The 12,329-nt window shown below is 59.4% G+C and overlaps 1 protein-coding gene across 9 annotated transcripts in view; it reads right to left on the bottom strand.

Annotated features, from left to right (window-relative positions):
* The window catches only part of LOC100967961 (ATPase family AAA domain-containing protein 3B), a 41,214-nt gene that overhangs the window by 20,848 nt on the left and 8,037 nt on the right, over positions 1 to 12,329 (bottom strand). For 5 of the 9 annotated variants that reach the window (XM_034953126.3, XM_034953116.3, XM_034953130.3 and 2 more), the window contains exons 2-12: positions 11,687 to 11,763; positions 10,329 to 10,430; positions 9,966 to 10,025; positions 8,168 to 8,237; positions 6,679 to 6,844; positions 6,368 to 6,437; positions 3,687 to 3,842; positions 3,019 to 3,075; positions 2,622 to 2,747; positions 2,189 to 2,313; positions 948 to 999 (exon numbers count right to left, since the gene is read on the bottom strand). In XM_034953126.3, coding sequence (XP_034809017.3) covers positions 948 to 999; positions 2,189 to 2,313; positions 2,622 to 2,747; positions 3,019 to 3,075; positions 3,687 to 3,842; positions 6,368 to 6,437; positions 6,679 to 6,844; positions 8,168 to 8,237; positions 9,966 to 10,025; positions 10,329 to 10,430; positions 11,687 to 11,763 — 1,061 coding nt within the window. Of the gene's footprint in view, positions 1 to 947; positions 1,000 to 2,188; positions 2,314 to 2,621; positions 2,748 to 3,018; positions 3,076 to 3,300; positions 3,521 to 3,686; positions 3,843 to 6,367; positions 6,438 to 6,678; positions 6,845 to 8,167; positions 8,238 to 9,965; positions 10,026 to 10,328; positions 11,322 to 11,686; positions 11,764 to 12,329 lie in introns of those variants that run through there. The other 4 variants (XM_034953138.3, XM_055099382.2, XM_063595123.1 and 1 more) reach the window with 4 other exon arrangements.

The raw sequence follows: 12,329 nt of genomic DNA on the forward strand, positions 1-12,329 counted from the left end.
AAATAAAAAATACATTAAAAAAAAAAGCCTGACTGAGGGCTCACATCTTTAATCCCAGCACTTCAGAAGGTCGAGGCGATCAAATCTCTCGCTTTTTTTTTTTGAGACGAAGTCTTGTTCTGTCTCTCAGTCTGGAGTGCAGTGGCACGATCTCAGCTCACTGCGACCTCTGCCTCCTGGGTTCAAGCGATTCTCCTGCATCAGCATCCCGAGCAGCTGGGATTACATGCGTGCCCCACGACGCCCGGCTAATTTTTGTATTTTTACTATAGACGGGGTTTCACCATATTGACCAAGCTGGTCTTGAACTCCTGACCTCGTCATCCACCTGCCTTGGCCTCCCAAAGTGCTGAGATTACATGCGTGAGCCACTGTGCCAGGCCAAGGCCGGTGAATTTCTTTAGTTCAGAAGTTTGAGCCCTGCCTGGACAATGTGGGAAACTCCATCTCTACTAACGTTACAAAAAAATTAGCCGGGCGTGTTAGTGTGCCTCTGCAATCCCAGCTTCTCGGGAGGCTGAGGCAGGAGGACTGCTTGAGCTGGAGAGGTCGCCCCTGCACTCCAGCCTGGGTGACAGACACTCTGTATTAAAATAATAACTGTATGGCTGGGCGTGGTGGATCACGCATGTAATCCCAGCATTTTGCGAGGCCAGGTGGGCAGATCATTTGAGATCAGGAGTTCTTGACCAGCCTGACCAACATGGTGAAACCCCATCTCTACTAAAAATACAAAAAACTTAACTAGGTGTGGTGGCAAACACCTGTAATCCCAGCTACTCAGGGGGCTGAGGCAGGAGAGCAGCTTGAACCCAGGAGGCAGAGGTTGCAGCGAGCCAAGATTGTGCCACCGCAAGCCAGCTTAAGGGCTGCAGCCTGGCCCAGGATGACAGCCGCGCCCACCCGACCACCCTCCTGTGGCCACAGAGAGGCTTAGTGACACTCACGGTGGCTCGCTTCCGAAGGAAGGCGTCTGCTTCATCCATGAAGAGCAGGAGGCTGTGAACGAGAGGGAGGCCAAGCAAGGCGAGAGTGACGCCAGGAGCAGCCCACAGCAGCGTCCGGCCACAGCGGGAGCAGGCCAGGCAGGCAGATCCCCACGGGGTCAGGCTCTGCCCCATCAGGAGCCCTAAGTGCTGGACTCGACAGAAGCCGATCAGCCTGGCCTCTGGGCAGCTGACCACGTCTCAGCCTCAGAAGGCCGTGGGAAACCAACTACACAGGGGGCAACAGACTCTGGCCTGCAGGTTTCACCCACACACCAGCCAACCACACACGGGGCAACAGACTCCGCCCTGCAGGTTTCACCCACACAGCGATCCAGTGCAGTGCTCAAGAGTCCACGCAAGGAGCAGGGTCTTTTTTTTTTTTTTTGAGACAGAGTCTCGCTCTGTCTCCCAGGCTGGAGTGCAGTGGCGCAATCTCGGCTCACTGCAGGCTCTGCCTCCCGGGTTCACGCCATTCTCCTGCCTCAGCCTCCTGAGTAGCTGGGGCTACAGGTGCCCACCACCATGCCTGGCTAATTTTTTGTATTTTTAGTAGAGACGGGGTTTCACCAAGTTAGCCAGGATGGTCTCAATCTCCTGGCCTCGTATCTGCCTGCCTCGGCCTCCGAAAGTCTGGGATTACAGCCGTGAGCCTCCATGCCTGGCGCAGGGACAGATATTCTAAAGTGAAAGGTCAAAGGCCAGAGGGGAGGGTGCCAACCATGAGGATCGTGGTTCCAACGAGGACAGCCGAGGCCACAAGGGTGCCCGGGCTGTGCCCTGCGCAGGGTCACTGTGGGACCTATTGAAGGGAGTGTGCCATGCTGTCTTCAGCTAACTTTCAAATGGTTCTAGAAAAGGGAACCAGTGCCCACGCCCACCTGCAGGCATGTTGGAGGGAGGACGGCTGTGGAGGAGCCTCCCCTGCGGCTGTGAAGACCCCTCTCCCCCTGTACCCACCCACCTCCCTTCTGCCCTGAGTATCCCACTGGCAGCCTCCACACGCTGGGGGCCTCGTGTCCACCAGGGTCCACACTCAGGGGACTTTCCCTCCGAGGGACCCTCCACTGGGCCTCCTGCGTGGCCACAAGGACAGAGCTGCAGAAAGACAGGGTCCCCAAGAGACACCTGGACCCCCTTCCCAGAAGGCAGCCTGCTGGGCCGCAGCCAAGGGCCTGGTGCGTGCTGTGGGGACGTCTCACCCGCGCCGGCTGGTATTGGCCCAGTCAAAGAGCTTGTGCATGGCGGTCACGCCTTCCCGCCCCATGGGGGCCACGTCCCCGCCTGTCATGATGGCGTAGTCCATGCCTGAGTGCAGGGCGAGTTTCTGGACAGGAAGAGTGAGGGGAGACAGAACAGATGTTCCCTCCGCCTCTGCAAAGCCTGCACACTCCACCTGGAGTGTGGAGGCTCTGCCCAGCGTCCCTGCCTGGAAGCCACAGCCTGCCAGACAGGAGACGTCCCCCGCCTGGAAGATGGGAGGCGCTGCTGCCCACACCAGCACCCTGAGCCTACACGAGGGTGGTCAAAGGCCTAAGGGGGGTCCATTCCCCAGGCAGCTGAGCCCCCCAGACACCTGCAGGCAGGTGACACCCCAGCGGCCCCTGGCCCACCTGTTCAGCCAGGCGCTCTCACCTTGGCAAACAGCGTCTTCCCAGTGCCTGGTGGCCCGTACAGCAGGATGTGCCTGTACAGGCCCCGGTTCTTCTTGGTGTTCCTTGTTGCTATGGCGATGTCACGCACCCGTGCTTCCAGGCTGGGCTGCCGGGGAAGACGGGGGTTTGGGGGAGACACTCTGCACCCACGGAAGCCTCGGTGACAGGGGCTGGGGGAATGCCCGGGTGCGGACTCTGCTCCTTGGGAAGCCTCCCAGCTCACGGGCAGCCTATCTATCCCCGGCACAGTCCAAGCAGTCGCATCTCAGGAGCCAAAAGCTCCTGGGCGCCACCACGAGCGCCAGCGAGGGCCACAGCCCGGCCCAGCTCCGGGGTCCCCCCGCCGCACCTCCCCGGTCCCAGGCACACCGACTTACACTCAGCACAACACCCTCCAGCACGTCCTGGGGTCGACTGAGGAGCCGCCGGCTGACCTGCCGGAGGAGAAGGGGAAGCGCCGTTGGGTCACCTGCCACAGCCACGGAACAGCCACCGACGCACACACAAGCTCAGTAACACGCAGAAACGGAGCTGCCCCAAAGCACAGCCAGGACCGGCCCGGAGCTGGAACCCCGCCCCGCCGGGAGACCAGGCGGCTATTGCTGGGATTAGGGGCATTTTCCGGTTCCTTATTGGCTTTTATTTTCTTAACCACCTACCCAGTGACCTGTGGAGAGCAGGCACCTCGGGGGCTGGCGAGCGGCGCGGCTCCCCAGGGAGGCCGCCAGACGCCGTGGCCTGTAGCAGCTTCCCCGACAGACGGCCGCACACCCAAGTCCCGGGTCTTGCAAGGACCCCGATGTGCTCCCAGGCCCCATCAAGAGCCCTGAGCAGGGGACACCGAGGCAGACAGGGGAAGGGTCTCACTGATGCAGATCCCTAAGGTACAGCGCCAGACAGGAAAACCCACCCGTGAAGCAGCGTGCGGGTGCCCGTTATCCGGGGAAAGGGAAGGGACGGGAGGGTGTGAGTGGGCTGTGCTCGTGGGGCAGAAGGGACTCAGCCAGGCACTTGCACTCAGGGAGGGCCAGGCCTGCGCCGCTACCTGGATGGGGTGCCGCAGCGCCTCCAGCACCGTGATGCGGGACGTCTCCCTCACTAGGGACGGCTTCCCCAGCCGAGCTTCGATGAAGCGGCTAGTGACGGCTGTCGCATTCTTGGCTGAGTAGACCCCGACAGCCAGCAGTGTCAGCCCAGCCACCTGCAGCAGAGACACCGCACTGGCGCACCGGCCCCCACCGTCCCTCCCTGCTAGAGCAGGAGATGCACGGGGCTGCCCCCACCCTCTCTCCGCAAGAGGGAGAAGCACAGGGCCGTGTGCTGGCCCCACAGGAACCCGAATTCCCGGCCCCGAATCCCACAGCCACGCGGTTACAGGAGGCAGGTGGGGCAGTCATAGTGCCCTCACTCAGGGCCATTTTCTCTGCAACTGGCAGCATAAATCCTAGAAAGCATCGGTCGCTGAGCGGGGCCCTGGGCAGACCCAGCCGGATGTCACAGGGCCACACCCTCTGGTACATTCTTGGCCACTAAAAATGGTACTTTATTCCTGGAAAACAAGACTAACCCAAAATCTCTAACTTGTTTTAAAAATCGTTTAGGCTGGCCGGGTCTGTAATCCCAGCACTTTGGGAGGCCAAGGCCGGCGTATCACCAGAGGTTGGAGTTCAAGACCAGCCTAACCAACCTGGAAAAACCTCGTCTCTACTAAAAACATGAAAAAATTAGCCAGCTGTGGCCGAGCACGGTGGCTCACGCCTGTAATCCCAGCACTTTGGGAGGCCCACGCGGGCGGATCACGAGGTCAGGAGATCGAAACCATCTTGGCTAACAGGATGAAACCCTGTCTCTACTAAAAATACAAAAAAATTAGCCGGGCGTGGCGACAGACGCCTGTAGTCCCAGCTACCCGGGAGGCTGAGACAGGAGAATGGTGTGAACCCAAGAGGCGAAGCTGACAGTGAGTCGAGATCGCGCCACGGCACTTGAGCAGCACACTTGAAAGTGAGACTCCGTCTCAAAAAAAAACAAAAAAATCAAAGACCCAGAAAGCGAACCCGACTCCATTTCGCAAAAACCTTCCTTATTCGGAATAAAATCCTGAGAGTTTGAAGTTCACAGATTCTTCTCTCGTTTAAAGCCTCACTCTTTTGTGCCCAGGCTCCGGCCTGCTGTGGTGGCGCCCCACGTCGCACATGGCTGTGTCCTCCGTCCCCACCCCGCCCAGCACACAGTAGGTGCCCGGCACTGAGTGGGCACTTGCTCTGCCACGCTGCCGGCGCCCACTGCTGTGACTGCAGCACCTGCCGGTGGCCTGGTCAGTGTGACGGTGAATGTTGCAGGTGGTGTTGCCATGTTGGTGAGACGGTGTCACCTGAGGACATGACGGAGCTGCTTAATGCGCCCTTGACTTTGTTTTTAGAGACAGGGTTTTGTTCTGTGGCCAGGCTGGAGTGCAATGGTGCCATCTTGGCTCACTGCAACCTCCGCCTTCCAGGTTCAAGCAGTTCTCCTGCCTCAGCCTCCCGAGTGACTGGGATTACAGGCTCACGTCACCACACTCAGCTAATACAGACCTGTGCCACCAGGCCCGGCCAATTTTTGTATTTTTGGTAGAGATGGGGTTTCACCATGTTGGCCAGGCTGGTCATGAACTTCTGACCTCAAGTGATCCACCCGTCTTGGCCTCCCAAAGTGCTGGGATTACACGAGCGAGCCACCGGGCCTGGCTTATTTATTTTGTTTGTTTTTTTGAGACAGTTTCGCTCTTCTTCCACAGGCTGGAGTGCAATTGTGCGGTTTCAGCTCACTGCAACTTCCGCCTCCTGGGTTCAACCAATTATCCTACCTCAGCCTCCCAAGCAGCTGGGATTCCAGGCGCACGCCACCTTGGCCTGCTAATTTTTGTATTTTTAGCAGAGATGGGGTTTCACCATGTTGGTCATGCTGGTCTTGATCTCCTGACCTCAGGTCATCTGCCCACCTCGGCTTCCCAAAGTGCTGGTATTACAGGCGTGAGCCACCACACCCAGCCTTTGTTTTTTTTTGAAACGGAGTCCTGCTCTCTCCCCAGGCTGGGGTGCAGTGGTGGGATCTCGACTCATTGCAACCTCCACCACCCGGGTTCAAGTGATTCTCCTGCCTCAGCCTCCTGAGATTACAGGCACATGTCACCACACCCAGCTAATTTTTTTCTTTTTTTTTCTTTTTTTTAGTAGAGACAGGGTTTCACTCTTACCAGGATGATCTCGGTCTCCGGACCTCGTGATCCGCCCACCTCTGCCTCCGAAAATGCTGGGATTACTGGCCTGAGCCACCACCGCCTGGCCATTTTTTTCTTGAGACAAGGTCTTACTCTCTTGCCAAGAATGGAGTGCAGTGGTGCAATGTTGGCTCAGTGCAGCCCAAACCTCCTGGGCTTAAGTGATCCTCCTACCTCAGCCTCTCGAGTAGCAGGACCACAGGCGCCACCATCACACACAGCTAATGTTTTATTCTTCGTAGAGATGGGGTCTCACCGTGTGGCCCAGGCTGGCAACTGCGTTTTTTTCTCCCAGCTCAAGGAGGGAGGAGCAGCCGAGCCCAGCAGGTACAATGTGAGTTTGCTCTGTGCTGGGAGAGCTACAGGGCTGTGCAGAGCCGGCAGGGACAGGACCTGGGGCTCCAGGAGGCCCCCACATGCTGCCCCTCAGCCACCTGCCAGCCCTGTTTTATGAGTATGTTTACCGTGGCTGTCACTTTGTCCCGGTCTGTCACAAAGGCACGGAATCCTTCCCCAAACAAGGTGCCAGCCGTCCTGCGGGGAAAGCAGTGGTGTGACCAGGAAGGATATGAAGATCCGTGCCATGCAGCGAGAGCAGGTTGAGGGTGAGGCCCTGATATGGCGGCCCGGCCTTGCCACGACAGAGGGGCAGTGCCCCCACCAAGGAGTCAGCCTATGACGGCCAGGCCTGGAAGAGCTGGAGAGCGCCCTGGGACCAGCGACTCACACCTGCGGGGCTCCGTCTGTGGCCGGCCCGGGCCTCGGCAGTGCTCACCTGATGGACTCCAAGACGGTCTGACGGTGCTCGGCCGCCTTCAGGCGGATCTGCTCGCGGATGATGTCTGCATTCTCCCGCTCGGCCTTGGCGCGCGCCCGGGCCTCGGCCTCCACTCGCACCATCTCGTTCTTGTGCCGCAGCTCCATCTCCCGCTCCACGGTGGCTGCCCGAGAGGCAGGGCAGCTCAGCACCATGCCGTGCAGCACGTCCACCTCCACCCACACTGTGGACCGGCCCACGCCACGGACCGGCCCACGCCACGGACAGGCCCATGCCACGGACCGGCCCACGCCGCCAACAGGCTAAGGCCATGGACAGGCCCACGCCACGGACCGGCCCACGCTGCTGACAGGCTAAGGCCACGGACAGGCCCACGCCACGGACCGGCCCACGCCACGGACCGGCCCACGCTGCTGACAGGCTAAGGCCACGGACAGACCCACGCTGCTGACAGGCTAAGGCCACGGACAGGCCCACGCCACGGACAGACCCATGCCAGACAGGCCCATGCCACAGACTGGCCCACGCCGCAAACAGGCTAAGCCACGGACCGACCCACTCCACGGACAAGCCCAGTCCATGCCACAGACACACACAGACCTTGGTAGGGACAGTGCCACAGGCCAGCCCTGCCCATGGATTAGGGCAGAAATCCGACCCAGAGCCTAGGCAACTTCTCAGGACGAGCTCTTTAAAGCAAAAAACCAGAACGTGGAGTTCTGAAGGAAGTCCCCCTCACACAGAAACACAGCTGTCAGAACTCAGACACACGTGACGTGCCATGTTCCTGGCTACTGAACATTAAACACACACACCTCACCACAAGCCCACCCACGGTGAAGAGTGGTGACAGACGTTTGCCTGGAGCACTCGCCAACAAATGCCACATGGCACCAAATACCTGTGATCCCCACTGAAACCAGGACAGTAAAGACCCATGTTCTAGGCAGAACACAGAGGCTCACGCCTGTAATCCCAGCACTGTGGAAGGCCAAGGCAGGCGGATAATGAGATCAAGAAGTTCAAGACCAGCCTGGCCAACACAGTGAAACCCTGTCTCTACTGAAGATACAAAAAAATTAGCTGGGCGTGGTGGTGGGCGCCTATAATCCCAGCTACTCGGGAGGCTGAGGCAGGAGAATTGCTTAAACCTGGGAGGCAGAGGTTGCAGTGAGCTGAGATTGTGCTATTGCACTCCAGCCTGGGTGACAGAGCGAGACTCCGTCTCAAAAAAAAAAAAAAAAAAGACCCCTGTACTTCCCGTGAAGTGAAGCAGCTCCTGCCCTCCCTGAACAGACCCTGGCGTCCACTCGCAGACAGAGGTGTCTTCCGAGAGGGAGCCCCACCCCACGGAGCCCCAGCAGGCCTCGCCCACTGCACTGGTAGCTATGAGGGGCCGGGCCGCAGAACTCAGGCTCAGAGTGCACGCCGGGTCCACAAGCAGCCCCCGCCACCTCCGCCCCAGCCAGGAGAGCAGACAGCCTACCTCGCCGCATGGCTTCCTGCTTCTGCACGGACTCCTCCTGCTTCCGTAAATTCTCTTCATTGAGAAGTTGCTGAGAAGAAGCCGCAGAAAAAGAGAAAAGCCTTTAAAACCAGAAAAATGCTCAACACCAATCCAGAGGTTGCGTCCGCCCCAGGACCGCAGGGCTCCAAGCGTCCCGGGCACCTGGGGGCCTGCAGACGCCGCACCCTGACACAGACACGGGTGACATCGGCCGGGACGGCAGTCACTGAGGGGATGGGTTCAGGGGCCCAAACTCCCCAGTGGCAGAAACAACCCCCAGTGTGGCTTCCCTGACAAGGGCCACTGCGGGCCCACCTCCCAACACCACTGCCCTGATTCAGGCTGGGCTTAAGGAAGCTTCTGTCTTCTGCCAATTAAACGTTAAAGCTACAATGCCCACAACAGACAACATGTGAACCCCGCCTGCGAGCTCAGGACTGAAGGTGACGGGCCCTAAGGACCAGGGAACAGATGTCACCCAAGCTTTTCTCATAGACGCAGAGACCCGCCCGCTGCCACTGACCAGCCCTCCCAAGCAGAACCTCCCACACTGCCAGCTGGGCGCCCGGGTGGGAGACAAGGAGGCTCTTCGTGCCTGGAGAGCCGCTGCTGTGGAACCCACACAAGGGGTCTGTGTGCGGGGGTGTGCAGGGCGTGTGTGTGCATGCCCTCATGTGCAGTAACGTGTGTGCCCATGGGTGCGGGGGTGTGTGTGTGGGGGGGTGGGGGTGTGCCCTCGTGTGCATGTGCGTGCCCGTATGTATGAGGCACACTGTGAGTGGGGGTGCGTACACGTGCCCGAGTGTGTGTGTTTGCGGGGGTGTGCGCATGTGCCCATGTGTGGGACTGTGTGCGTGCCCGTCTGTGCAAGGGGGTGTGTGCCTATGTGTGAGGGGGTGTGCGTGTGTCCATGCCTGTGTGTGTGTCTGTGTGTGGGGGGGGTGTGCCCGTGTGTGCAGGTGGGTGTTTGTGCATGTCCGGGTGTGTGTGTGCGCGCCCGTGTGTGTGGGCGTGTGCATGCCCGTGTGGGGGTGTGCAGGCCCGTGTGTGCGGGGCGGTGTGTGCCTATGTGTGAAGGGGTATGTGTGTGGGCTGTGTGAGCGGGCCCACGTGTGCGGGGGGGTGTGTAAGCCCCCATGTGTGCAGAGGGGTGTGCATGCCTATGTGTGATCGGGTGTGTGTGGGGGGTGCGTGTGTGCCCCTATGCGGGAGTGTGTGCCTGCGGACCCATGTGTGTTTGGGTGTGTGTGCATACCTGTGTGTGTGCGGGCTGTGTGAGCATGCCCCTGTGTGGGGGTGTATGTGCAGGCCTGTGTGCAGGGGTATGTGTGCCTGTGTTGTGGCGGGGTTTGTGTGTGCGTGCCCGTGTTGTGTGGGGGTGTGTTTGCGGGTGTCTGTCCATGCCCCTGTGTAGGGGTGTGTGCGCACAGGGGTGTGTGTGTGTGTGGGCCCATGTTTCCCCATGTGTGCAGGGGTGTGTGTGGGCCCGTGTGTGCAGGGGTGTGTGTGCCTGTCTGTGTGCCGGGAGTGTGTGTGCGAGGAGTGTGTGTCCGTGTGGGCAGGTGCCTGTGTCTCCGTGTACATGTGTGCACACGTCTGCATGTGTGCCTGTACACGTGTGCTGGTGCATGTCTGTCCGAGTAGTTTCCCCTGCTCTAGCACCCACCGTCAGCAACCCCAGCGTTCTTGCCCCGTGGCCTCTGACCCACTGACCGGTCCCACAAAGCCACCTACGTTCTCAGGGACGCAGGCGCCTCGCAGGGGAGGCTGAGCTCACCTGCTGCTTCAGTTGGTCCTCGTAGCGCTGCCGGGACAGCTTGTCTTGATACTGGGCCCTCTGGGGGAGAAGAGGGCGGCAAAGACACATCTCAACCGGGAGCTGCAGTCTGGGCCGACTGGGCGGAGCGCCGGGGACTCCGACGCGCCATCAGCCTCACACAAACGTGGGGAGGCGCGGGGACCTCCCGTCCGGCTCAGCAGTGAGGGACCTTACAGGTCTTAGGCGTTTGTGCAAGGCCGTTCCAAGGGCAGCTCTAATGGCTGACTCCAGAGTGCCCCGGGACCGCACCCAGCTCCCAGTCCTGCCCCAGGCCGTTGCCCCCAGCCGGGCGGCCTCCCTCGCGGCCTCTTGCGCTCTTACGGCCTGGTGCTGCCGGGTCTCCTCGCTCAGGGTCTTCCTCCTCTCCTCAGCCTGCGCCCGGATCTGCTCGCTCTTGAGCTGCTCCACGGCGGCCTCATACTCCTGCAGAGCACAGCACTCACCAGCTGGCACTTGCTCAGGGCTGGCGCTGCCTGACAGCCGCTCCTGTGTCTGCACGGCTCCGACACGGCAGAGACTCCGTGCCCAGACTAGTGTGTGCAGCAGGCTCAGGGCTTCCAGCCGCATCTGCACCCAGGATCAGGCCCTGGAGGAATCCAGACCCACAGGCACAGAAGCACCAGCAGAAGCCTGCGAAGGCCCCCGGGGAGGGAGGTCAGACACCAACCCCACCCCCCAAGGCTGTTTCTGGGCAGCTCCAGCCAGGTGCTCACTTTTGGACTGTGATGAGGGCAGAGCTCCTGCCCATTCTAGGAATCCTGCTGAGTGGGCCGGGCGCCATGGCTCTGGCCTATAATCCCAGCACTCTGTGAGGCCAAAGTGGCTGGATCACCTGAGGTCAGGAGTTCAAGACCAACCTGGACAACATGCTGAACCCCCTTCTCTACTAAAAATACAAAAATTCGCCAGATGTGGTGGCAGGCTCCTGTAGTCCCAGCTGCTCGGAAGGCTGAGGCAGGAGGTTGAACCCGGGAGGTGGAGGTTGCAGTGAGCCGAGATCAAACCATTGCACGCCAGACTGGGGGACAGAGTGACACTCTGTCTCAAAATAAAATAAAATAGGCCAGGCATGGTGGCTCATGCCTGTAATCCCAGCAGTTTGAGAGGCCGAGGCGGGTGGATCACCTGAGGTCAGGAGTTAGAGACCAGCCTGACCAACATGGAGAAACCCCGTCTCTACTAAATTACAACATTAGCCAGGCGTGGTGGCACATGCCTGTAGTCCCAGCTACTCCAGAGGCTGAGGCAGATGAATCGCTTGAACCCGGGAGGCGGAGGTTGCAGTGAGCCGAAATTGCGCCATTGCACTCCAGCCTAGGCAAGAGTGAGACTCCGTTTCAAAATAAATAAAATAAAATAAAGTAAAATAAAATGAAATAAAATAAAATAAAATATCCTGCTGAGTGAAAAGAAATGAGGTGAGAATGTCAAGAAGACCCCTCCCTCAGGACGACCAGACGCCCTCACCAACACTGGCCCTCCCTCTCGGGCGGCTCTGCGGCAGCGTCTCTCACCTCCCCTTGTTTCCCTCTGTGAAATGAGGCGCCCAAGCTTGGCCCTGGCCCCACTGCTGCCCATGTACACGCCCCTGGCCCTACCCACCAGTAGTAGCCCCACCAATCTCCACGCCTGAACCAAATGTGCGCCCCGGCCTCCTCGCCCACACCGGCCCCACTCACTTTGAGCTTGGACTGTTGCTCCAACTGCAGCGTCTGCTCCTGCATCTGCGCCAGATTCAGGGCCTCCTTGGCGTAACCTGCAGGCGCATGTGGCACAGAGAGCAGGTGTAGGATACACGGATACCAAAGCCTGGCCAACATGGTGAAACCCAACCTCTACTAAAAATACAAAAACCTAGTGGGAAGTGGTGGTTCACGCCTGTAATCCCAGCAACTCTGAGGCTGAGATGGGAGGATGGCTTGAACCCCGGAGGCAGAGGCTACAGTCACCCAGATCACACTGCTGCACTCCAGCTGGACAGAGTGAGACTTAAGAAAAATAAAATCTCCAACCTGGCCAACATGGCGAAATCCCGTCTCCACTAAAAACACAAAAAACAGCTGGGTGTGGCGGTGCACACCTGTGATCTCAGCTACTGGGGAGGCCAAGGCTGGAGAATTGCTGGAACCTGGAGGCAGAGCTTGCAGCGAGCCGATATCGCACTACCGCACTCCAGCCGGGGCGACAGAGCGCAACTCCGTCTCTAAAAAAAAATTATTCTAGCAGGGCATGGTGGCTCACGCCTGTAATCCCAGCACTTTGGGAGGCTGAGGCGGGTGGATCATGAGGTCAGGAGATCAAGACCATCCTGGCTAACACAGT

Source organism: Pan paniscus, chromosome 1, assembly GCF_029289425.2.
Source record: "Pan paniscus chromosome 1, NHGRI_mPanPan1-v2.0_pri, whole genome shotgun sequence".
Classification (NCBI taxonomy): Eukaryota; Metazoa; Chordata; class Mammalia; order Primates; family Hominidae; genus Pan; species Pan paniscus.